The 26,810-nt window shown below is 44.4% G+C and overlaps 1 protein-coding gene across 1 annotated transcript; it reads left to right on the top strand.

The window, feature by feature from the left end:
- Window positions 1-1,848: 1,848 nt before the first annotated feature.
- On the top strand, window positions 1,849-26,151 carry LOC149472074 (rab GTPase-binding effector protein 2-like). The gene is made up of 10 exons (XM_089693470.1): window positions 1,849-2,123; window positions 5,574-5,690; window positions 6,736-6,834; window positions 7,575-7,706; window positions 11,150-11,288; window positions 12,614-12,625; window positions 15,627-15,682; window positions 21,511-21,609; window positions 21,856-21,972; window positions 22,796-26,151. Exons 1-10 carry the CDS (start codon window positions 1,866-1,868, stop codon window positions 22,895-22,897), a joined length of 1,131 nt encoding a protein of 376 aa, XP_089549596.1. The 5' UTR covers window positions 1,849-1,865; the 3' UTR covers window positions 22,898-26,151.
- The last annotated feature ends 659 nt before the right edge of the window (window positions 26,152-26,810 follow it).

Raw genomic sequence — 26,810 nt, 5'->3', positions numbered from 1 at the left:
CCACACTGGTATCCATTTAGGGGACCACTGTCACAGAGGTCACATGATCGGAATCCGGTTCATGGGCAGCAGTAAAAACTGAGAGGGGTTCCCTGTTTCTCTCCACTCTATCCAAGACTACAAAAAAAAGTTTTACCTTTTAGTTCTACTTTAAAGTGTTACTGAACCCACAACAGTACAATCAGTCTGTATATGCAGTAAAGCGTGCTTGTTATACTCACTGTGGGACCTAAGGGGTTAATCCTCTGCATTGTGTAAAAAGACTGTTTGATCCTGTCTTCTCTGCTCCTCCCTTTCTTCTACTGTCCCCAATCCATCTGCTTATAGAACCGAGCCTTGGGGGCAAGCTGCACCTGCTCAGTTTGGTGTGTATTGCTAGATAGTTTTTTTTCTTGGGAGAGTGCATGTAATCAGCACAGGGCCAATCAGCACTGTCCAGACAGAGATCAGGGGTTCTGCATCCTACTAGAGCAGAGAGAAAACTCCTACAAGCTTTAACCAGTGCTCGGCTGGACACTGATAGAAGTCACAAGACTGCTATATACTGCTGATGAGAAAAGATATTTAGCAGTTTATATTTACTAAAATAATTGCATTTCCATGTTGTGTGTACTGTGGGAGACCAGATATAGTGAATGCAGGGTCCGGGGAGACCGGATATAGTGAATGTAGGGTCCGGGGAGACCGGATATAGTGAATGCAGGGTCCGGGGAGACCGGATATAGTGAATGCAGGGTCCGGGGAGACCGGATATAGTGAATGCAGGGTCCGGGGAGACCGGATATAGTGAATGCAGGGTCCGAGGAGACCGGATATAGTGAATGCAGGGTCCGGAGAGACCGGATATAGTGAATGCGGGGTTCGGGGAGACCGGATATAGTGAATGTGGGGTCCGGGGAGACCGGATATAGTGAATGTGGGGTCCGGGGAGAGCAGATATAGTGAATTTGGGGTCCGGGGAGAGCAGATATAGTAAATGCGGGGTGCGGGGAGACTGGATATATTGAATGCGGGGTCCGTGGAGACTGGATATATTGAATGCGGGGTCCGTGGAGACCGGATATATTGAATGCGGGGTCTGGGGAGGCCGGATATAGTGAATACGGGGTCCGGGGAGACCGGATATAGTGAATGCAGGGTCCGGGGAGACCGGATATAGTGAATGCGGGGTACGGGGAGACCTGATATAGTGAATGCGGGGTACGGGGAGAGCGGATATAGTGAATGCGGGGTACAGGGAGAGCGGATATAGTGAATGCGGGGTACAGGGAGACTGGATATAGTGAATGCGGGGTTCGGGGTTTAGTAACACTTTCCATTAATTTTTAAATGCATGCAGTGTCAGTACCTGAATGTGACCCAGTACTAGCCTTTGGCAGTCCCAGTACAGCAGAGCAGGGGTGTGAGAGGAAGAAGCAACACAAAGAGCCGATCAGTTCACATGCTGACGAGTAGCATGCTGATAGGAGGAGAGAACTGAGTGGCAGAGAGATAAGCTCATCACTGTGCTGCTTCTCCTTTCACTGTCCAGTCACAGGCTGGGGGCGGGCCCATAGCAGCAAAAGCTGTTTTTTTATTTTATCTTTTATATTCATTGTCTATCTTGTTACGTTTGGCTGGATTTTTTTTAACCATTATTATTTTAAATAGTAACAGTATAGCTAATGGACGTTTCCTCGCACTGCCACTGAAGCAATAGTAAAAAAACCCCAAAAGACTTGAGAATCTCCTTTATCGATTTGGCTCAAAGCGACACTCTCCTATCCCCCAAACATTGTCCCAGGCGGTCTCTGTGGTAGAGATGTATCCTGATCTCCGTATTCTGATCTCCGTATCCTATCTGTACAGGAAGGACCGCCGTCTGGATGTCTCAGCCCGACGATGGATGTGCTGGGCAGGAGTCGCTCACTTCCTCCCCGGACAGCAGCTCGGATGACCCGGAGATGCTGGTGGCAGCGGAGACGTTTGCCCGGGGCTATGACTGTGTCTCCATCTCATCCTACCCTGGAGAGCGGCTGATACAGGGGCAGGAAGATACAGCGTCCCTGGTGTCTACAGCAACTCTGGTGCCTGAGTGTATCTACATTCCACCTTCTGGGTACCAACTGATGTCTGACCAAGAGGTAATATAGAGCAGGCAGCATTTTCCCCAAATGCCTACCTCCTGGGGGAAGAGGCGCATGTCCTCTCATTCTCTTCTTCTACCTCTCCTCCAAACCATTCCTCTATGTACTCCCATTTACTGTAACGTGCAGCCCTCAGAATGAAATGCGGGGTTCTGCTTTACCACCTCATGACATAACCTCCTCCTTCTGTGTCCCCCGTCATATCCTAATAGATTGCAAGCTCTTCTGCTTTGGTACCGCTCTCCTATACCCTAATAAGCTGTAAGCTCTTCAATCTTCTGTATCCTTTCTATACCCTATTAGACTGTAAGCTCTTCAACCTTCTGTATCCTTTCTATACCCTATTAGACTGTAAGCTCTTCAACTCTGCAATCTGCTTTACACCGCAATAGATTGTAAGCTCTTCCTTCCTTTTTATCCATGCCATATACCCCAATAGACTGTAAGCTCTACCATCATATACTCTAATAGACTATAGGATCCTCAACATTCCTCATCATCCCTGATTCCACTAATAGACCATAAGCTTTTCAACTTTCTGTATCTTCCTTTTATACCCTAATAGATTGTAAGCTCTTCTGCCTTCTGTATCTTTCCTTATACCGTAATAGATTATTAGCTCTTCTGCCTTTTGTATAAATTGTAAGCTTGTCTACCTTCTGTGTCCTCCCATCTATTATAATAGATTGTTAGCTCTTCCACACAGGGGCGGTCTGACAACTCATGGGGCCCCCAGGCAATAGGGAATCATGGGGCCCCTGTGTCCTTGCCCAAACTCAAAAAAGCCTATGAAAAAAGTACCAGGGGCATCTCATGGGGCCCCCTACTGACCCCGGGCCCTGGGGCAGTGCCTTAGTTTCCAAATGGTCAGTTGGCAATAGGGGATCATGGGGCCCCTGTGTCCTTGCCCAAACTCAAAAAAGCCTATGAAAAAAGTACCAGGGCATCTCATGGGGCCCCCTACTGGCCCTGGGGCAGTGCCTTAGTTTCCAAATGGTCAGTCCGCCCCTGCCTCCACAATTTGCATCCCGCTCTATACCTTTTTTGTTTCTTTAGAATAATAAACCTGTTATACTTGCCTGCTCTGTGCTACGGTTTGGCACAGAGCAGCTCTGATCTTCCTGTTCAGGGGTCCCCTTCAGGTGCTTCTGGCAACCCCTCCTTGTTCACTGCCCCCAGAGAAAGATGCCCCCCACTTCCTCCGTAGTGGCTGTGATTGACAGCTATGGCTCCCGCTGCTGCTCAGGTTAGTATTGGGGATGGGGGGCAGCTGCACACGGAAGGTTTTTTACCTTCATGCAGAGAAAGCCTTTACAACCAACTTTAACAAATTGCCAACTGTGCTATAGCCAAAATATGGCTACATCGCAGTCGGCTAGTTCTGGGAGGGTTGTCCATAGAAGCCCTCCCAGAACCGCGCCCCCTGGGGCCACATCAGGCACAATCTGTGATTGCTGTGTACAGCTAATCACAGATCGCGGTAAAGGGCCAATCAGAGCGGCCCTTTACCATGTGATCAGCTGTGTCCAATCACAGCATAAACAAGAAATGTCGGTTATCAGCAGTCCTCTCCTTGCGCTGACTGCATGTAAGTAGAGGAGAGCCGATATGCGGAGATCCCATGATCCTAGAAGGGAAGGGAGCATCATGAATCCAATATAGGAGGAGGCAAGGACCTTACTAACAAATAATCATTCTTCATTATGTCTGGCCTTGGCGGGTGACTGAACTCTGGATACAGAGAATTCTGTATGATGTGCTGGATGTGGCCCAGGGAATGGAGGGAGGACTGGATTGTCTTTTGATGTTTAATGACATTGTGATTGGAGTTATTCTTGGCTGGATTTCAGTTTCCTTTGAAGAGTGTTAGCGGTATAAACTGCATCCTGAGATTCTGCAGATCATTGCCATTGCAGGTTTGAACTGTGTAGAGAAAAAAAAATAACCTGATTTAAAGCTGAACTATGGGCCGAAATTTCTAATCCGTATTCTAAAAGTCTGTTTCTACTTTTAGGAAATGTATTATGTCCACACCTTGGATGACAAACCCCAGCTACTATACCAATAGCCCCTGATATTTAAAATGCAGAATTAAGAAAGCATAATACAGTGCTAATTGGTTATCTGTGACCCTTATATTATGCGCTGTCCCTTTAAATTAACAGGTCCTGGTCTGTCCCACCATGACATCATACATTGACTGACAGGTCAGCAAACTCCTGGTCTGTCCTGCCCACCATGACATCATACACTGACTGACAAATCAGAAGACACCTGGTCTTTCCCACCCACCATGACATCATAAATTGACTGATAGATCAGTAGACTTCTGGTCTATCCCACCCACCATGACATCATACCTTTACTGAGAGGTCAGAACACTCCTGGTCTGTCCTGCCCACCATGACATCATAGATTGACTGACAGGTCAGTAGATTTCCAGTCTGTCCCGCCCACCATGACATCATGCCTGGATTGACAGGCCCACAGACTCCTGGTCTGTCTGCCCATAATTACATCATACCTTGACGGACAGGTCCACAGACTCCTGGTCTGTCCCGCCCATAATGACATCATACCTTGACTGACAGGTCCACAGACTCCTGGTCTGTCCCACCCCTAATGACATCATACCTTGATGGACAGGTCCGCAGGCTCCTGGTCTGTCCCGCCCCTAATGACATCATACCTTGACGGACAGGTCAGCAGGCTCCTGGTCTGTCCCGTTCATAATGACATCATACCTTGATGGACAGGTGAACAGGCTCCTGGTCTGTCCCGCTCATAATAACATCATACCTTGACTGACAGGTCCGCAGACTCCTGGTCTGTCACACTCCCTGTCTATTCATTTCTGCTTGGTCACTAACCCACCCACATTCATGCGCATTGAATGCACTAACTCTTAGTGCATGATGGGAAATGTAGTAGGATACAGTGGTGATGACAAGTAAAAGGAAGTGACGTTAGCGTTCCATCAATCCTTCCTCACTGAATAGCTGAATTTCTCCCATCTTTCACGTATGTTTATAAGGTAAGAACATGCTGATTTGTAATAGGGAAAGGAAATAATAAGACCAAAAAGTTCAGATTTAAAGCTGGGGTCCTCAACATTTTTTGAGAAACGTACATCCCGAAGACTTTTCCTGAGCTCCGGTGCCCCCTAAAATTATACACACCCAAAATCTGTTTGAAAGTTTATTTGTATCCATCACGGACTCCATACACAGAGATCTACTGAAAGCGAGAACGTCTCCACACTTCGCGGTGAAACGCCCAGCAATCACCTCTGTGTATGGGTTATAATCCATGAGCAGAAATGGTTTGTCCCTTTTTGGGATCTGGGTTTCTTGATTATAAAACTTTCCATATAAATTAAATAGTTTTTAATGCTTCATGCTGCTGTTTGTAAAAATGTCTTTAGCTTTGTGTTCTTTGTGCTCCCAGCTTGCACAGCAGAGGGGGGCTCTGAAAAGTACCACTGAGCGCCTAGACAGGGTGACGCAGGAGAAGGAGACCCTGCAGGAGGCGCTACGCTGCAGCTCAGAGGACTGCGCTAACCAGGTAAGTCATATCTAGTTCCAGAGGTTGTATCAGTCCTTGTTTGTTCTTTTTTTTTTTTTTTTTTACAAATGTAAATTTACATTTAATAATTACAGTATCTGTACTCACTGAGGAACAGTCAGAGTTGTAAGCCGAATAGACTATACTGCATTTTCCAGTACTGTCCATGTAACATTGGCATCGTACTGATTGCAGGAGAGAGCAGAGTGATGACCTCTTCAGTGTGGTGACTCCCCTTCACTGTCTGTTGATCAGACTTGCGGTAGATCAGTGACCAAGCTCTATTGCTGCAATGGAGAAAAATAAGGTCACAAACCTGCCTGTCTGTAATGGTGTCCAAATCACAAGATTGGCTGAATATTTTTTTTTATCAGATAAAACAATTTACATTATGTATGAGTTTGCAAATCCCTCACCTTTTGTTCACCAACCACACGTTCTTTTCCTTTCAAATAGAATAAAAGACATTTATAAGGGTCTGCTGACTAGTACAGTGATATCACGGGCCCTTCCTCTTCACCTCCGACAGCAGTGTGCGCTCATTACTCTTGGACTAAATGGCACACATGCAATGTCAGATCAGTAATACTCTGAGCCCAGGCTGTGTGATGATGCCTTCCCAGGGGGCAAGTCCATGACAGTCTGGACTCAGAAGAAGGGATTTACTGACGTTGGCCGTCATTCAACCTGTATGACTGAGGACATCTGCTGGAAGGGAGGAAGTACTGCGGGGGACAGCTTTACTTTAAAAGTATTGCACCAAATACTGCTAACTTTTCATTTTAGTGATCAATAGGTTATGATGTTAATCAGGGGAGTTCTGTTTCGGTAACAATGTGTCATTTTCTGGGACCACAGCTATCCACGTGCAATGGGTTTGGAAGTCTAAGAACAAAGGTCCCCACTAGGGGTCTAAATAGCTCTTCATTCCCTAAGCATGAAATCCGGGACTAATTTGGAACCTTGACTTCCTGACTGCGCACCCTTGTGTTATATGGTGATGACTAGCAGCACTTATATAGTAATGCTTCTCTTTCTCACACAGGTGAAGCAGCTGCTGGATCAGATAAAGAGTTCCGAAGAGATTTTGCTGAGCCTTCAGAGGAACCTGTCCGACACCCAGCAGAAGACTGCAAGGAAAATGGTGAGAAGCATCTAGAAACCTCAAGGAAAGGAAACCCGTTGTGTGCAGAATTCTGAAAATGCTGCTCGCCTGGTTGTTAGATGTCACAGAAAAATTACATAGAAGCCAGAACCCAGATTGTGATACTGTGTCCCCAGCAGGCATCATTTCTTTCAGATTGTATTAATGTGGAATAACCATCTCTGTCTCATGTCGTCCTGCTCCCTCACGCCCTTCCTGCTCCCTCACGCCCTTCCTGATCCCTCACGCCCTTCCTGATCCCTCACGCCCTTCCTGCTCCCTCACGCCCTTCCGGATCCCTCACGCCCTTCCGGATCCCTCACGCCCTTCCGGATCCCTCACGCCCTTCCGGATCCCTCACGCCCTTCCGGATCCCTCACGCCCTTCCGGATCCCTCACGCCCTTCCGGATCCCTCACGCCCTTCCGGATCCCTCACTCCCTTCCTGATCCCTCACGCCCGTCCGGGTGCCTCACGCCCGTCCTGATCCTTCCGTGACCCTGATATTTCTCTCTTGATCCCTCTTACTATGTTGATCCCTCTCTTGCTCTGTCTTGAGCCCTCTTGCTATCTTGATCCATCTCTCTCTTGCTTGATCCCTCTCTCTACCTTAATCTCTTTCATGGTCTTGATCTGTCTCTCTATCTCGACCCTTGCTATCCTGTTCCCTCTCTCTATCTTGATCCCTCTTTGTAACTCAGTCATTTATTTTTTAACCTTTTACCTGTTGTCCCCGCTCAGGCAGCTCTGACAGCCTCCTTTAGTCGCTTGTGCCAGGAAGTGAATTCTCTCAATGATGAGAATGAGAAGCTGAGATCGCTAAGCTCGGAGGTGGCCCCTGTTGGACAAGGCGTGCAACTGTCTTCTCAGCAGGTATGCTCATAGACCTCATAGTGAAATGTCTACAGTGGCAGTTCTTATATGATTTATATTGATGTCTATCGTTTTATAATAATTAGTTGTGCACAAACTTATATGAACTTGGTTTTTATTGGTGTTTAGCATTTTTTATTGATTGGTTGTGCACATTTGCTACTTTTTTCACAGATAAGTTTACGTGGATCATAAGTAAATATGAATTTGATGTTTTTATTTATGTTTCTTGTTGTTTATTGATCAGTTCATCTTGATTGCACTGCTTTACATTGATCGTTTTTAGTGATTTGTATTTTCCATTTGTATTGACTGCTTTTTTTTTTTTTTCTTTTACACGTTGGGGTTGATTTATTAAAGGTAAATAGTCTGTGCACTGCAAGTGCAGTTGCGCTAGATCTAAGGGGAAGCTCTGAAATGAGGTGAAGATCTGCTGATTTCTATCATCCAATCATGTGCAGGCAAAAAAATTCAGTTTTTTTTTTTTTTTTTTAATTTTCCTTGCATGTTCCCCTTGGATCTACAGAGCAACCGCACCTGCAGTGCACAGACTATTTGCCTTTAGTAAATCAACCCCATTGTCTGTATTTTTGGTCAAGTTGCACCTTATTAGAGTGTTTGTGTTTGGACACATGAAATTTGACAAATTTTTAAAATGTTAATGTATTCTTTTGGCTCAGCACGTTTCATACACCATATTCACAAATGTTTGTAAAATGTCCATTGAAAGAAAATGAGATAGTCCTTAATAATGCAGCTTTTTTAAAAAAAAAAAAATTCTTTATTTTCAATGGACCATTTAGGAGGGTGCATAGTACACTGTGTGAAGACAGAAGTACAATGTATCATACAAGCTCACGTTTCAATCTATGGTGCATTTTGTAAATATCATCCAAATAATACTTCGAGAGGCAATGAAGTAGATCACATACAGTGTACACTCAAAAGTAATTATAATGACTGAACTTTCTTCCTGTCCTGGTCATTTTCAAGTATGTTTAATTTTGTGGCTTATAGGTGTGTGTGTGGGAGGGGGGGGAGGGGGGTAGGGAGGAATTTCTCCAATGGATGCCCCTTTCTCCAGGCTCCAGTCCTGAAACTAGGTCCCGGGGCACCCACGGTGAAGATGCCAAATTGTGCTCGGTGAAAGAAAGTGATGATGTGGGTTAATAAAAAGTAGTTAGTGTTAACAGGAGGTTAAACTTGCCAATCCAGATCACCCCAATTCCTGCACCTTCATATCTCAGATCAGCCCAATTCCTGCACCTTCATATCTCAGATCAGCCCAATTCCTGCATCTTCATATCTCAGATCAGCCCAATTCCTTCACCTTCATATCTCAGATCAGCCCAATTCCTGCACCTTCATATCTCAGATCAGCCCAATTCCTGCATCTTCATATCACCCCCAATTCCTGCTCCTTCATACCTTAGATCAGCCCAATTCCAGCACCTTCATATCTCATATCACCCCCAATTCCTGCTCCTTCATACCTTAGATCAGCCCAATTCCTTCACCTTCATATCTCAGATCAGCCCAATTCCTTCACCTTCATATCTCAGATCAGCCCAATTCCTTCACCTTCATATCTCAGATCAGCCCAATTCCTGCACCTTCATATCTCAGATCAGCCCAATTCCAGCACGTTCATATCTCAATTACCCCAATTCCTGCTCCTTCATACCTTAGATCAGCCCAATTCCTGCACCTTCATATCTCAGATCAGCCCAATTCCTGCACCTTCACACCTCAGATCAGCCCAATTCCTGCACCTTCATATCTCAGATCAGCCCAATTCCTGCTCCTTCACACCTCTCACCCCAATTCCTGCACCTTCACATCTCAGATCAGCCCAATTCCTGCACCTTCACATCTCAGATCAGCCCAATTCCTGCACTTTCGTATCTCAGATCAGCCCAATTCCTGCACCTTCACACCTCAGATCAGCCCAATTCCTGCACCTTCACACCTCAGATCAGCCCAATTCCTGCACCTTCACACCTCAGATCAGCCCAATTCCTGCTCCTTCACACCTCTCACCCCAATTCCTGCACCTTCACATCTCAGATTAGCCCAATTCCTGCACCTTCATATCTCAGATCGGCCCAATTCCTGCACCTTCACATCTCAGATCAGCCCAATTCCTGTACCTTCACATCTCAGATCAGCCCAATTCCTGCACCTTCACATCTCAGATCAGCCCAATTCCTGTACCTTCACATCTCAGATCAGCCCAATTCCTGCACCTTCACATCTCAGATCAGCCCAATTCCTGCACCTTCACATCTCAGATCAGCCCAATTCCTTCACCTTCATATCTCAGATCAGCCCAATTCCTGCACCTTCATATCTCAGATCAGCCCAATTCCTGCACCTTCACAGCTCATATCAGCCCAATTCCTGCACCTTCACAGCTCATATCAGCCCAATTCCTGCACCTCCACATCTCATATCAGCCCAATTCCTGCACCTTCACATCTCATATCAGCCCAATTCCTGCACCTTCACATCTCATATGAGCCCAATTCCTGCACCTTCACATCTCATATGAGCCCAATTCCTGCACCTTCACATCTCATATGAGCCCAATTCCTGCACCTTCACATCTCATATGAGCCCAATTCCTGCACCTTCACATCTCATATGAGCCCAATTCCTGCACCTTCACATCTCATATGAGCCCAATTCCTGCACCTTCATATCTCAGATCAGCCCAATTCCTGCACCTTCACACCTCAGATCACCCCAATTTTGACACCTTAAGACAGGGGTGTCAAACTGGCAGCCCTCCTACTGTTGCGGAACTATAAGTCCCATCATGCCTCTGCCTGTGGGAGTCATGTTTGTAACTCGGCCTTGCAGTGCCTCATGGGACTTGCAGTTCCTCAACACCTGGAGGGCACCCTGTTTGTCACCCCTGCCTTAAGACATTAGATCACCCTAATTCCTGCACTTTCTCACTTCAGATCACCCCAATTCTGCACCTTCACACCTCAGGTCACCCCAATTCCTGCACTTTTGGACCCCAGACTTACCCCAAATATTGCGCCTCTGAATGGGAATTTTTTGGGACTGATCTGAGGAGCAGACTTCAGATCAGCCCAGATTACGACCTCTGTACCTTCACATATGCAGAGGTTTTACATACCTGCTGTTGGGTACAAACAAGAAGAAGAATAGTGTAGATGTACCTGTCAGCTTCTTCCTCACAATGACAACCTACTGATCTGTCAGTCACAGCGGAGTCACAGTGAAAATGGCATTGCATGCTCACCCAGGCACGCAGGCCCTGGGGGTGCAGTCTCTTGGCATAGATGGTGGACATAAAGTGTTACTGTTCAAATTTGCTATGTATATCAATATGGTCCCTGCAGGAACTGACGCTGTACGTGTATCAATTTGAATGCTTTGCAGGAATTCTAACCATACTGTGTCCTTTCCAGAGAACAGAGCAGCACAGGCAGGAGCGCCTATGTATTGAGATTGTCAGTCTGCAGGAAGAGCTAAAAGCCGAACAAGAGGCCAAGAAGGACCTGGAGGAGCAGATGAGGAGACTGGAGGAGACGCAGACTGAGGACAGGGGTGAGAGAGGACGATACATGTATCCTGGCTGTTAAACAAAAACCTTTGAGACGACTTGCCTGCCATTGCTGACCTCTTTCTGGAAATGCTTGTCAGTTGTCTGAGTCACTGATCTGGAACAAGCATCTAGCAAATGAAGTCGAAACTCCTGATCTTTAGGCTTATTCTGGGCCATTTATTTGGAAAGCATTGAAGCCAGAGACAGCCAAGCAACTAGCGTTTTCAGAAGAAGAGCTTAGCCAGGGCCAGGACAAGGGGTGGGTGGGAAGGGCGGCTGCCCTGGGCACAATGGCTTACTGTAGGGATTGGAAAACTTTCCTTCTGTTACAAGGCTGACAGGAGTATTGACAGCAGCAGTGATTTTGACAAGCTATTGATTGCTGGGCGTAGCTTGCACATCATAAAGGGGGGGGTGGGGGGCAGTTTGTCATCTTTGCCCTAGTAGCTGTATGCCGTTGTCCCATCACTGGCCATAGCAGCTTCCTTTAAGCCGATAAAGAAAAATATCTAGGTTCATTAGCATTCCTTTTTATGATGCTCTGTGCGCTGAATCAGAGGTTTTAGCGTTTACCTGTTGCGCCACCTGCTGTTGAAATCTGGTACTGTGACACAATGAGATGGAGTTCTGGATGAGCAAACCTCACTCTTATAAATGGCTATATATCCAATCAAGATTTGAAGTGCCTCTAAATTATATCCTTCTTCTGCAAAAATAACCTATACAAATCCACTACGTAACAACCCTGTAATCTATTTTTCATGAAACTCTTTCTTACTATTTCTCCATGAGCCACCAAACCTCTCCTTCCCCCCCACTTCCATTTGTTGAGAATGAAGAGTGAATGTTAGTTGCGGTCATGTGCACCACTTTATGTACACTACACATCCCATAGTCGTGTACACTACACATCCCATAGTCCATCTCATGAGCGAGCAAGAAAGGGTGCCCACATTCCTACATACAGTGGGACCATGGAGAATGAATGTAGCCACCCTCTAACAGGAAGTCAGGTCACAAAAAAAAAAGAATTTGCAGGAGGCTGAGCACAATAGAAGGGATTTTTTTTAAGTTAAAAATACATACTGGAATAGATTTTTTTAATTCATTTACAAATGAGATGTATTTTAAATGTCTTTTATTCATACAGCACATAGTCTCTTCTGTATTTTATAATGTAGATGAGATGGCTTTTCATGTATTTCTTATCAATGTATATACAGTATTAATAATAAGACCAGAAAGCCATTGTGTTTAGGGTTTCTTATTAACCTTTTTCTTTCTCTCCTCTCCTCCTCGGTCATCTACACTCTCATTGGGATTGCAGAGATTGTGGAAGGTATGTGATACAGGACACGGGATGGGATCTAATGATAGAGAATATGCTGCAAAATTGTACATTTAAAGTGATTCTAAAGGCTTATTTTTTTTTAAAGAAAAAAATCACAAACATGTCTGTACTTTCGTGCTGTGTGCAGTGGTTTTGCGCAGAGCAACCTGGATCCTCCGCTTCTTGGGTCCCCTGCTGTTGCTCCTGGCCCCTCCCTCCTGTCGGGTGCCCCCACAGCATGCAGCACCCTCTGCTCCATGTGTCCATTCACACACGGAGCCACAGCTTAGCCCCCCCCCCTTCTCATTGGCTCACTGGCTGTAATTGACGGGAGTGGGAGTCAATGGCTCCCACTTCTGTCTCAGCCAATAAGAAGAGGGAGTCCCAGGTTTGCTGAAACTCCAGTGCACATCACTGGATCAAGAGGGGGCTTAGGTGAGTATTAAAGGGCCTGGGGGGGGGCGCTGCACACAGAAGGTTTTTTACCTTCATGCATAGAATGCATGAAGGTAAGGAAACCTTCAACCACTTTAAATTTAGATATAAAAAATATATTATTTCCTCTCCCCACCACGGGGGAGATAGGAATACGAAAAAAGGGACTTTAAATGTGCCAGAATGGGAAACATAACCAATATAAAAGATTATATAACAGATTATTACAAAGATTTAAAAAGACAATACAAAAATCTGTATAAAAACATCATAAGTGGAGCCATATACAGTGTATCAATAGACCGGTAAAAGACATTTTGCAATATAGAAAACTTTGTCTGCTTCTGTCCAGGCGTAATGTAAGAGAGAAACAGGAAGAAGGGTCAGCTGCACACCGGAGGATTGATAAATATAGTATATATAATGTAAGAGGGCATATAGGATCGACGCGTTTCGTTAACACTGCTTCATCAGGATCCACCAGAAGCCTTTATAGGTTTATTAAAGGGCAACAGCGATTTCCAGACTGTAGTTACCCTTAATGACCAATCAGATTTTTCTTAAAACAATGAATGCTGAATTCTGATTGGCTGCTGTTTTTCTCATGGAATAAGCTAGGGCAGAACTAAAGCTGAAAAAAAAATGTGAACAGGCAGACTCTTTGTTGCAGAAGAGTCAGGTTTTGTCAACCAGATTAACTATAAAATACACTGACCTGCCTGTTTGCAACCCCCTGTAAATGTAGTGTGAGCTGCACATGCACAGCTCAGTTTATATTCTGATACACTACCTGTGTGCTGGGGTGACTCCACTCCTGTATATCCAGTCAAGATGGCTGAGGACTGGCGCCTGGAAGAAGACAGAGGACATGATGGTGAGGGACCTCTTGGGTATCCGTCCATTGAAACTAAGGTAAGTGTTTGTACCTTTTTAGTTCAGAAAAAATGAAAAGTGAATTAACACCATACACCCTCTCCAACCCCCCACCCCACACTCCCTGCTGTACTTTCCTCTATGGGTGATGAGCTGTCAGTGCCCACGCAGCTGGTGTAACTCTTTTCTCTCTGGTCTCTGTGCAGTACTTCAAGGACGGATCAGAGCAATTCTGATTGGTCAGCACTGGCACAGAGAATTACTCTTACCGTACTGGAATCCCTGCAGAGAGAAAAGGGAGAAGAGCAGCGATTTCAAATCCCCAGACTGCTGCATGGGCACTGACAGCTTAGCCCCCACAGAGGTAAATACAGCAGGAACTGGGTTGTGGGGGAGGACCGTGTATGGTTCACTTTTCTTTTTTTTTTTTTTTGAAAAGTGAACTGACCCTTTAATTTTAAACCTTAACCTAGTATAGACATAAACACACCCACTGCCCTGGAGTTATGCATAAAATGGTCATGGGGGAGGGGGGGGGTGATATATCGAGAATGAGGGCAAAACTGGATCAGGAAAATCAATTTCTTGGTAAAGCTGAACTCAGGGCAATTATTAAAGACAAAAATGACAGCAGCCCTGTATTTATTAATAAATCTTTAAACTATTTTTTTTTTTAATGCAAGCAGTGTATTAACCTGCATTTGACTTGGTATCATCCTCTTCAAATCCCCTGTACAGCCGAGCTCAGACTAGGGAAGGGAGAAGCATTATAAGAGTCAATCAGTTGTTGTGCTGCAGTGCCCATGTGCTTACAAGGAACATGCTGATAGTGGGAAAGAACAGAGTGATAGTGGACTGATCTCATCACTCCCCTGCTTCTCTTTTCACTGTTCAGTCAGTTCAGGCTGAGGGACATGACCTAAAAGTGTTACTTAAAATTCCCCTGCCTTCTTCCCAACCCCCACTCCCCTCCCTCATATTTGCATATTGTTGTTGTGTGTTTTTTTACCTCAATAGATTGTTGTGCTGCCATGCAGAATCTCTGTGTTTCTTGAGTTTTGCTACCATCCCTCCCTGCCAGTTCTGTGCATGTGCAGATGTGCTGCAGGGCTTCGGGTCCAGGTTTAGCCCTGTGGCATATCAGTGTGTGTGGGGCATTCCTGTTCCTGCATGAAGGCATGCAGGTATTCAATTTCTGAATAAAGCTCTTCCTGCGCATTTGTGGAAATTCCCCTACGCATGCACAGATGTGCTGCTGTGCTCTGCAGGAACCCAAAGGCCGGGCAGAGCCCTTCAGCATATCTGCGTGGCCACCAAAGTGACAAAGTTAGCCCTGGAGGGGGAGGGCGGGACAAAGTTAAAGAGGACTTAAATTCCTCTTCAATTGCAGCAGTGAAAAATCAAGCCTCCTGTTCTGCCAGACAGGGCTATGCTGTGTGGCAGAGCTGTGTAAATCTTAGGACTGGGTGAACAGAAATACAAAACTGGTAAGTAAAACTCCCTATGTGTGTTTTATTCTGTGCATTTAACGGTCTGCTTCAAATTTAGCTTCACATTTTCCCTGAGAATTAATAATTTAAAAACTAAACTGTGTTCTTGCTCAATAATGAATAAATCCATCCAGAAAATACAGTGAATACGAGTTGTATAAAATCGTCTGTCTCGTGTTGTGTATGACGTCTCTCTCTTTTGTTTTGCTCAGCGACACTCTCCAGCCTGAGGACGGAGATGGACCGGATCCAGCAGGACAGGAAACAGGTGAGATGGGAAATGGAAAAGTGGTTTTGTTTCTGTGATTTCCTTCATTGTCATTCTTCACCATCAGTTCTCATTGTGACCAATCCGGTCTTCTTTCTACTTGTGATTCTGCTGTGTACTAAAAACACTCCTGTGATTTAGCAGTGGATATAATGCTGTGTAGGAGCAGGTCGTGGAAGTAGATGCTATGGCTGGTTCTTCCAGAGATAAGAATTGTGGAATAATTTGGCATGTTTTCACCTCTCCCAAGGCTTATGTGGCTTTTATTAACTGTGGGAGGTTAGGTTGTGGGAGTTAGGTGTGGTAGGCAGAGCTATTACTCTGGGAAGAAAGATGGCGCTTTAGTGAGGTGACATGAAATGTTCCTCTTTGAGTTCTTGATTTTTCACCCAGTGAAGTGCACTATGCTGTGATCAAGGCTGTTTGCCGAAACGCATCAGAGCACTTTTATGCCATTCTTGTATCTTCAATAAAGTTTTCATAAGGATTTCGGATTATGCCGGCTCTTCCTGTTTCTGTATTTCATCCCATTTTTTCTTTGTACTGAAACAGTATAACCATGCAGGTTATGGTGAGACAGGAGGAAAGAAGGGAATCAAAAATCCCTCAAACCCAGCGATATATGATGGAATGAGATGTGAATAATTGAATACTTTGTTCTAAGAACTCTTTACAGTTCTATGCATTTAGTCAGCTGTAGATCTTTTTGATTCCTTTAGTCTCTTCTCACCATAACCGGTATGGTTCTACTGTCTCGTTGGGTCCCAAGCCCTTTGTTCCCTTTTCACAATAACTGGTATGATTATGCTGTCTTGTTAGATCCTGAGCCATTTAGTCTCTTCTCACCATAACCGGTATGATTGTACTGTCTTGTTGGGTCCCAAGCCCTTTAGTGCCTTCATACCATAAACGTTATGGTTATATGGTCTTGTTGGGTCCCAAGCTCTTTAGACTAATCTCACCATAACCAGTATGGTTCTACTGTCTTGTTGGGTCCCGAGCCCAATTGTTCCTTCGCTCCCTAACAAGTATAAATAGTCTTGTTGGGTCCCAAACTCTTTAGTCCATTCTTGCCATAAACAGAATGGTTATATTGTCTTGTTGGGTCCCAAGCTCTTTAGTCTGATGTCACCATAACTAGATTGGGTATACGGTCTTGTTGGGTCCCAACCGTTTTATTCTCATCTCACCCATAAATAGTATAATTATAGTGTCTCAATGGGCCCCAAGATTTTAGATCCCTTTTCATCATAACCAGTATGATTATAATGTCTTCTTGGGACCCAAGCCCATTGGTCCCTTCCCTCCATATCCAGTATGGTTGTACTGTCTTATAGAGTCCAAAGCCCTTTTGTTCCTTTCTCACAATAACTGGTATAATTATGCTGTCTTGTTGGGTCCTGAGCCATTTATTCTCTTCTCACCATAACCGGTATGATTGTACTGTCTTGTTGGGTCCCAAGCTCTTTAGTACCATCTTACCATAAACGTTACGGTTATATGGTCTTGTTGGGTCCAAAGCTCTTTAGTCTGATCTCACCATAACCAGTACGGTTCTACTGTCTTGTTGGGTCCCAAGCCCAATTGTCCCTTCCCTTCATAAGTAGTATAAATATACTGTCTTGTTGGATCACAAACCCTTTAGTCCCTTCTTTCCATAAACAGAATGGTTATATTGTCTTGTTGGGTCCCAAGCTCTTTAGTCTGATCTCACCATAACCAGTATGGTCATACTGTCTTGTTGGGTCCCGAGCCTTTTATTCCCTTCTCACCCATAAACAGTATACAGTTGTGACCAAAATTATTCAACCCCCACTGAAATTGAGTGTTTTGGCCAGTTTGACATTGCTTTTGATCATTCAGTCATCTTGCTTACATTTACATTAAAGAGGCACTTGTAGGTCAGACAAATATAACATAACAGTTATAATGAAATAACCACAAATGTCTTTTCTGTGCTCACAGCATTATCAGTTTTATTCAACCCCCAAGTGACATTCAATCTTAGTACTTAGTACAGCATCCTTTTACAGTTATAACAGCTTTTAAACGTGAAGCATAGCTTGACACAAGTGTCTTGCAGCGATCTACGGGTATCTTCGCCCATTCTTCATGGGCAAAGGCCTCCAGTTCAGTCACATTCTTAGGCTTGCGCACTGCAACTGCTTTCTTTAAGTCCCACCAGAGGTTCTCAATCGGATTTAAGTCTGGTGACTGCGATGGCCACTCCAAAATGTTCCAGCCTTTCCTCTGCAACCATGCTCTAGTGGACTTGGAGGTATGCTTGGGATCATTGTCCTGTTGAAAGGTCCAACGTCTCCCAAGCCTCAGGTGTGTGACGGACTGCATCACGTTTCCATCCAATATCTCCTGGTACTGAAGAGAATTCATGGTACCTTGCACACGCTGAAGCTTCCCTGTACCTGCAGAAGCAAAACAGCCCCAAAGCATGATTGACCCTCCACCATGCTTCACAGTAGGCAAGGTGTTCTTTTCATCATAGGCCTTGTTCTTCCTCCTCCAAACATAGCGTTGATCCATGGGCCCAAACAGTTCTAATTTTGTTTCATCAGTCCACAGAACACTATCCCACAACTTTTGTGGTTTGTCCACATGGCTTTTGGCATACTGCAGTCGACTCTTCTTATTCTTTGGAGACAGCAAGGGGGTACGCCTGGGAGTTCTGGCACGGAGGCCTTCATTACGCAGTGTGCGTCTTATTGTCTGGGCTGAAACTTCTGTACCCACATCTGACAAATCTTTTCTCAGTTCCTCAGCAGTCACACGGGGACTTCTCTCCACTCTACGCTTCAGGTAGCGCACAGCAGTCGAAGTCAGCATCTTCTTTCTGCCACGACCAGGTAGCGTTTCAACAGTGCCCTTTGCCTTGAATTTGCGAATGATGCTTCCTAAGGTGTCTCTTGGTATGTTTAACATCTTTGCAATCTTCTTATAGCCATTGCCCTTCCTGTGAAGAGAAATCACCTCTTCTCTTGTCTTCCTGGACCATTCTCTTGCCTTCACCATGTTTGTAACCACACCAGTAAATGTCTAGAAGGAGCTGAGTATCACAGTCATTTTAAAGCTGCCTAATTGGTGCTTATTATGCTTGATTGCTGCTCGGTGACATCCACAGGTGTTTTCAATACCTGATGGAAAGCACCTGTATGAACCTCTGTTCTTCAGAGTGGTAGTCTTTAAGGGGTTGAATAATTGTGGCAATGAAGAAACCACATAAGAACCATTTACTACTGTATTACATAAACAATTGATGTCATTTTAGTTGCATTTGGGTAGTTACAACGTCCTTGTAGGATTTGATTCTGAATACAATTCCAAATGTACACTATAGTCCCTAAACCCCTTTACAGCATTGGGGGTTGAATAATTTTGGTCACAACTGTAGTTATATTGTCTCAATGGGCCACAAGCTTTTAGATCCCTTTTCATCATAACCAGTATGATTATAATGTCTTCTTGGGTCCCAAGCCCATTAGTCCCTTCCCTCCATATCCGGTATGGTTGTATTGTCTTGTAGGGTCCAAAGCCCTTTTTGTTCTTTTCTCACAATAACTGGTATAATTATGCTGTCTTGTTGGATCCTGAGCCATTTAGTCTCTTCTCACCATAAGCAGTATGATTGTACTGTCTTGTTGGGTCCCAAGCCCTTTAGCCCCTTCTAAACAGTACGGTTATGTTGTCCTGTTGGGTCCCAAGCTCTTTAGCTTGATCTCACCATAACCAGTATGGTTCTACTGTCTTGTTGGGTGCCTAGCCTTTTATTCCCTTCTCACCCATAAACAGTATAGTTATATTGTCTTGTTGGGCCACAAGATTTTAGATCCCTTCTCTTCATTACCAGTATGGTTATACTGTCTCATCGGGTCCCAAGCCTATTAGCCCCTTATACATTAAATAACTCAAGCGCTTACTATGGTGCATGAAAAGCAAAAAATACACATATATATAAATACTGTAGCTGCTAGTGAACACAACCCATGTCTCAGTGGGGCAAATAATGAGAATAAAAGTGAAGAAAAATATGCTGCGCTACTTAAAAAAAAACACTCAATGCCTGTGAATCAAAAAAAGTGAAAAATCAAAAATCACCAAAACCAAGAATAGTAATATTGATTCAACCCAAAAATGTCATTCTGAACTCAAGTCCAATCAAAATAGTGTTCTTCTGTAAACCCTCCTGTGGATAACAAAAATATGTGCAGCTGTCACAAATTCCAGTGAGAAAACATCCTCCACCATATATCTGCTCACCTCACGCAGTGTGACTACACATTATATAATGGTACAGTCTAACTGCACTTTTGGTCCCATATGGACTCAGAAGATCAGCTTATTAAATGGGGTCTCCAAAGTAAGCTCCCTCCTTATAATCGTCTTGGTGTCGTCTGTATTCCTCATTAAAAAGAACTCAGCATAGTGCTTTATCTTTTTAAACTTTTATTAAGCAATAAAACATAGGAAATGCACTCACGTTCTGGAGGTGTATATGTGCACCACCTATGATGAACATCCGGCAATATATCGATTAAGCACAAGATGGCAGTATGATCTGAACAGCAAAGTCCTGTATGAGCTCGGAAATCCATCACCATACGGTATGAAATGCCAAGCAAAGCACGGGCCCTTCTCTAAATGAAATTGCCTGATAAATGGCCGTTCCTGAATTAGTTTCACAAATACTACAACCGCTGTCCCGATGAATGGGAACTTTGTTACGTCATCGGTACCCTCCTCCCGATGCATTTTGTCACTAGTCACGTGACTTCATCAAGGGGATACGAAGCCCCTTCTCTCCGTAACCGTTATGATTATACTGTCTTATTGAGTCTCAGACCCCAGTACATAGAGCCATGGTTTCCATACACTGCATTGATGATAATAACCCAAATTCGCTTTAAATAAACAGCCCTATATACCTCTAGCTCATTATTATTATACAGTATTTATATAGCGCCAATAGTTTGCTCAGCGCTGTACATTATAGTGGGAGACAGTACAGTAACAATACAATGCGATACACGAGGGGTTCGAGGGCCCTGCTCCTTGGAGCTTACAATCTAGGAGGGAGGGGAGAGTGGTACAGGAGGAAATAGCTGTGGGGGATGAAGTGGTGGGAAGAGCGGAGGAGATCAGCAATTAGGTGAGGGCTGGGTAGGCTTCTCTGAAGAGATGTGTTTACAGGGTGCGCCTAAATGTGAGGAGGGTAGGTGACAGTCTGATGGATTGGGGTAGCGAGTTCCAGAGGATGGGGAAGCCCTGGAGAAGTCCTGGAGACGGGCATGGGAGGAGGAGACCAGGGAACTGGAGAGAAGGAGGTCTTGTGAGGAGTGGAGAGTGCGTGTTGGGTGGTAGATGGATATCAGGTCGGTGAGGTAGTTTGGGGCAGTGTTATGAACAGCTTTATACGTCAATGTTAGTATTTTGAATTTTATGCGTTGGGCAATTGGAAGCAGTGGAGGGATTGGCAGAGGGGGGAGGCGGATACGGAGCGGTTGGTGAGGTGGATGAGTCTGGCCTCAGAATTCAGGATAGACTGAAGCGGGGATAGCCTGTGTTGGGGTAGGCCGGCGAGGAGGGAGTTGCAGTAGTCAAGTCGTGATATGATAAGGGAGTGGATGAGTTGCTTTGTGGTTTCTGGAGTTAGGAACCGACGTATTTTGGAGATGTTGCGGAGCTCATGATTTCCTATGATCTGCTGTTAAGTGTACATTGAGTTGGTGGTAATCCATGACGGGTCAATCAAAGCTGATTCCACCAGGCAGTAAGAAGACAACATTGATGGATGTTCTATTCTCCTTTCTCTACAGACAGAGCTGCAGTTGCAGGAGTCAGAAACCCAGGTTCAGAAGCTGTGGGAGTCTCTGGGTGAACAGGAGAAACTTCTTCAGAAGGAGAAGGAGGAGAAGGTATGAGGACTTCCATGGTGAAATAAGGTCACGGTGCTGTTTAGCCTGTCTCTGCTCTGTCACAGATTTTGCCGGAGAGGCAGACACATAGAAGGTGTTAGGTCTATGGGAAGACTAGCCTCTCTAATGCTTGAAACCTCAGTAGGGGAAGATCAATTAAACGGATCATCACAAAGAATATTTTCTCTGAAGGTTCTAGACCCTGTTTATAGTCCCTCACGGTCTCTCTGTAACATGTGCCTCCAGGCTTCTCTTGAGCAAGCAATGAGCGAGGAGAAGAACAAGACCACCAGACTGCAGACTGAACTGAACACCAGCGAGGAAGTGCAAAGGGACTTTGTGCGGCTATCCCAGAAACTGCAGGTGACCCCACCTTTTATTGACCTCATTTATTTCAACCTTTGTGGTTAGTTTATTGGAAACATATACTTTTTTTTATATAGTAAATTTTCTGCAGTATGTTCATGACTAAAAAAAAGTATTTATTAATATTTTTGTAAATATAACATATAGCATAAATATATTTCCAGTTCCAGTAGGTTTTTCACTTGTTTGCCAGACTACCATTAGCTGCTTTTTCTGGTAATAAAAAATGCCCACTTGTAGATCTCAATAGATGAAGTTCTAATTTACACACATGACTCACCCCCCCCCCCACCTTCCCCAGCTCTGTACAGCAACAAATAGACATTCAGTCAGTGAGAGAGAGTCTGAAAGTAAACCACTCCTGCTTGACTTTGTCTTTAGAAAACCTCCGTGACACTAGTTTGTTCAACCCATAATAACTGTTCATTACAAAATTATTATTTGACATAAATAGGGCTGCGTATGTGATCAGATGATAAATCATTAATACTACGTGGACCCTTTCACCATTACGTCTGGCATATCCACTAAAGGGGAACCTTTCGTCACAGAAGCAGCCTCTCCAGTGAGCTTGTTAAACAATTATTTTTTCCCATTTTATTGAACCCATGTATGTTTTTAAAGTCTCAGCGCTTCTTGGATATGTCTTTTTGAAATATAAAATCCGACAGAGGGTCCAATTCTTCCTTGGTCTATCCAAAATTAAAAAAAAAAATAAAATTGGAGGGGCTTTAAATATTTCAGTTTCTATATATTTTTTTGCTCAGCTCTGATATTTTTTTTTTTTCCTCATTGACACATTTGTGTTGGTGTTTTGCAGGTCAGCCTGGAGAAAATCCGACAGGCTACTACAATAAAGGATGTGCAAGAAATTTTAGAAGGCACCCGGCTCACCGATGTCAGCTCGTCAAGTGACACCTGATTGTCACAAACCTTAATAAAGCATGTACCTGATCTCTGGAGGCTTTAATTTGGGTGGGACAAGACCTGTGATCTTTGCTCATTTCTGCCTACCTTGCTCCTTTGCTCTTCACCCATGTCTTTCATGTTGTCACCCTGATACACAACACAGATTCCTGTATGGAGCTGAGTGCTATCTCAGGTCAGTGGAAATAGCTTCTCCCAGCATTTAAAAAATGGCATCTAAACCCAAAAAGCAATATGTTTAGAATAAATATGCAGGATGAGACTAAACAAAAGTCAATATAAGGTAGGAACTCCTTTTAAAAGGAAACTTGTCAGGATAGAAGCATGGAAGCTGCTGTTGGTGACTTGTTTTTGTAAACCTCCCTGGTTGTTGTCCTTAAAGTGGAGTTCCAGTGAAACTGTAAAAAAATAAAAGTCAGCAGCTATAAAAACTGTAGTTGACTTTTAAAAAACAGCCACTTACCTGTCCCTCGGTCCCGTGGTGTCCTCCCCGCAGCCCGTTTCACCGGCCGTCTGGTGCTCCCAGCGTCAGCATCTTTAGTGTGGGCACCCAGCTGTGACAGCTTTCGGCTCCACAGCTGGGTGCCCACTGCACATGCGTGAGTAGCGTTGCACTTTGTGAATGGTTCTGTAGTCTTCTGGGACCTGTCACGTGTCCCAAAAGACTACAGGGAGGGAGGGGGGGGGGACAACTTCCGCTTCTGACTGCCTAGGCCAGGTGTCTCCAAACGTTTCAAACAATGGGCCAGTTTATGTCCTTCAGACTTTAGAGAGGCTGGACTGTTGCCAGTGGGAGTAGAAAATATCCCGGGCCCAGCATCAGTGAGAATAAACATTGCCTCAGGGTTGGTGGTCAGTTACATAGTGCCTCCTGCATAGTAGGAGGAGAAATAGTACCCCATCATTGCATCAGTAGGAGGAATAGTATCTTATAGTTGGTAGTAGTGGGAGGAATAGTGTCCCATCATTGATATTACTGGGAGGAATAGTGCCCCATCATTGGTATTAGTGGGAGGAATAGTGCCCCATCATTGGTATCAGTGGGAGGAATAGTGCCCCATCATTGGTACTACTGGTAGGAATAGTGCCCCATCATTGGTATTAGTAGGAGGAATAGTGCCCCATCATTGGTATTACTGGTAGGAATAGTGCCCCATCATTGGTATTAGTAGGAGGAATAGTGTCCCATCATTGGTATTACTGGTAGGAATAGTGCCCCATCATTGGTATTAGTAGGAGGAATAGTGCCCCATCATTGGTATTAGTAGGAGGAATAGTGCCCCATCATTGGTATTACTGGTAGGAATAGTGCCCCATCATTGGTATTAGTAGGAGGAATAGTGTCCCATCATTGGTATTACTGGTAGGAATAGTGCCCCATCATTGGTATTAGTAGGAGGAATAGTGCCCCATCATTGGTGTCAGTGGGAGGAATAGTGCCCCATCATTGGTATTAGTAGGAGGAATAGTGCCCCATCATTGGTGTCAGTGGGAGGAATAGTGCCCCATCATTGGTATTAGTAGGAGGAATAGTGCCCCATCATTGGTGTCAGTGGGAGGAATAGTGCCCCATCATTGGTATTAGTAGGAGGAATAGTGCCCCATCATTGGTATTACTGGTAGGAATAGTGCCCCATCATTGGTATTAGTAGGAGGAATAGTGCCCCATCATTGGTATTACTGGTAGGAATAGTGCCCCATCATTGGTATTAGTAGGAGGAATAGTGTCCCATCATTGGTATTAGTAGGAGGAATAATGCCCCATCATTGGTATTCATGGTAGGAATAGTATCCTATAGTTGGTATTAGTGGGAGGAATAGTGCCTTGTCATTGGTGTCAGTGGAAGGAATAGTGTCCCATCATTGGTATCAGTGGGAGGAATAGTGCCCCATCGTTGGTATCAGTGGAAGGAATAGTGCCCCATCGTTGGTATCAGTGGGAGGAATAGTGCTCCATCATTGGTATTAGTGGGAGGAATAGTGCCCCATCATTGGTGTCAGTGGGAGGAACAGTGCTCCATCATTGGTATTAGTGGGAGGAATAGTGCCCCATCATTGGTGTCAGTGGGAGGAATAGTGCCCCATCATTGGTGTCAATGGCAGGAATTATGCCCCACTGTTGGGGTCAGTGGGAGAAATAGTGCCTCACATCTGTAGGAGGATTACTGCCCCAAGGGCCGGTTAAAGGCCTGCAAAGGGCTGCTTCCGGCCCTTGTGCCACTGTTTGGAGACCACTGGCCTAGGCGATCGCAGCGGAAGTGGGAGCATGTACCTGTTAATTTCGGTTGCCTTTTTCCCCCGCCCTGCTCCCCAAAGGTGCCAATCCTTAACGGGGAGCAGTCATTAAAGCGGAATTTTCCCTTTTGGGTGGAGCTCCACTTTAAGGTCTATATCAGTTGGCTTTCACTCATGTCAAAATTGTTGCTCCCCCATAGACATCAATGGGAATGCAGTTTAGGACGGCGGTCAAAGGTTAAAAAAAAAAAAAGTAATCTGCAGGTTATATGACCCTGTCAAAGAATTCTGTATGGTCCCAAATTGATGTAAAATGCAAGTGGAATGCACCTGGAACAATTTGCATTGCTCATCAGCACAAGCCCAAAGTCTGTAGACACAGGCCTTTACCCTTTCTACACTACCTAGTTAGTCACTGACCTGGAACAAGCATATAGCCGGTAAAGTTTTGGCAACCTAGCATACATGTGTTTGTTCTGTCAGTGACTTATAGAGCAAGGATAAGGATGGCAGTGGCAGAGCTTGCATCTTCCATGCCAAGTCGGCAATGGTCACTTCCCATATAGCTATGCCGAGTTCCTTGTACATCTGAAGACTACTGAAACTGGAAAATGTATACTGTATATATGTGAAATATGCAACACTAATACTAATGAAGGACACTAGAAGTCAGTGCTGCTGACACCGTATCTGTGCGGAATCTACAAGAATGGAATACGGGAGAAATACTGAAGGATGAAGATACCATTCTCAAACGTAACACAATCTCATACATTTTCTAAAGAGGAACCAAAGCTTTTTTTTTTTTTTTTTTTTGTAGGATGGACCAATATTTATAGAAAGTTCATCCTATCAGTTCCCAGGGTGACATCAGATCCCGGGGAATTGATGGGACACATAAGCAATATTGCTGTCACTCTAATGGGAGTTATAAGTGCACTTATAGTGCTGTGCAAGCATGTTACTAATGAATAGTAAACTTTGTTACATTTTATTAAAGTTTTTCCTTTTTTATGAGTTGTGATCTGTGTGTTTTTGTGTATGTGTGTTAAAGCTAAACTCCAGGAAATATCCAGTTTTAAACTTGGTTAAATCTAGTTCTTCATATCTGAAGGGCCTTTGTGGATGCAGAAGGTCACTGTAGTAACCTGGGCTAATAAAGTCAGCGCTGGACTCTTCCAGGTGCTGCTGTCTGAATACAAAACCCAGGCGGTTGTTCACTTGGACCTCCGCCTGTCAGAGAAACACAAGGCATACTATGATTGGATGAGGCAGAGATCATGATTTTATTCACCCCTCCTCTCTGCCTCATCCAATCAGAGAACATCTTGTATACAACCCCAATTTCCAAAAAAAAGTTGGGACGCTATATTAAATCTCCATAACAACAGAATGCAATTATAAAAATAAGGTAATTTTGAAATTGATGGCAGAAACACGTCTCAAAAAAGTTGGGACAGGGCAACAAAAAAGCTGATAAAATAAGTGGTACTAACAAGGAAGAGCTGGAAGAACATTTTGTAACTAATGTGTTTATTAGGCAAAAGGTCCGTAAAATGAATGGGTATAATAAAGAGCATCTTAGAGAGTCAGAGTGGCCAGTTGCTTGAGTTTGGGGCCATTGATTTTTTCGTCCTGTTCTTGTCTAAGCATATGCTGCTCTAAAACCTGGA

The sequence above is a fragment of the Staurois parvus genome, unplaced genomic scaffold (genome assembly GCF_062004578.1).
Source record: "Staurois parvus isolate SC_StPar_1 unplaced genomic scaffold, SC_StPar_1.0 ptg000024l, whole genome shotgun sequence".
In the NCBI taxonomy this organism is placed as follows: domain Eukaryota; kingdom Metazoa; phylum Chordata; class Amphibia; order Anura; family Ranidae; genus Staurois; species Staurois parvus.
This window is presented reverse-complemented; position numbering and strand designations above follow the sequence as displayed.

Bases quoted from the DNA above. Each gene is read 5' to 3' on its own strand.
- LOC149472074 (XM_089693470.1), top strand. From the start codon at position 1,866: ATGTCTCAGCCCGACGATGGATGTGCTGGGCAGGAGTCGCTCACTTCC. The intron at 15,683-21,510 runs GTGAGATGGGAA...CTTTCTCTACAG, and splicing joins TCCAGCAGGACAGGAAACAG to ACAGAGCTGCAGTTGCAGGA. The intron at 21,610-21,855 runs GTATGAGGACTT...ATGTGCCTCCAG, and splicing joins AGAAGGAGAAGGAGGAGAAG to GCTTCTCTTGAGCAAGCAAT.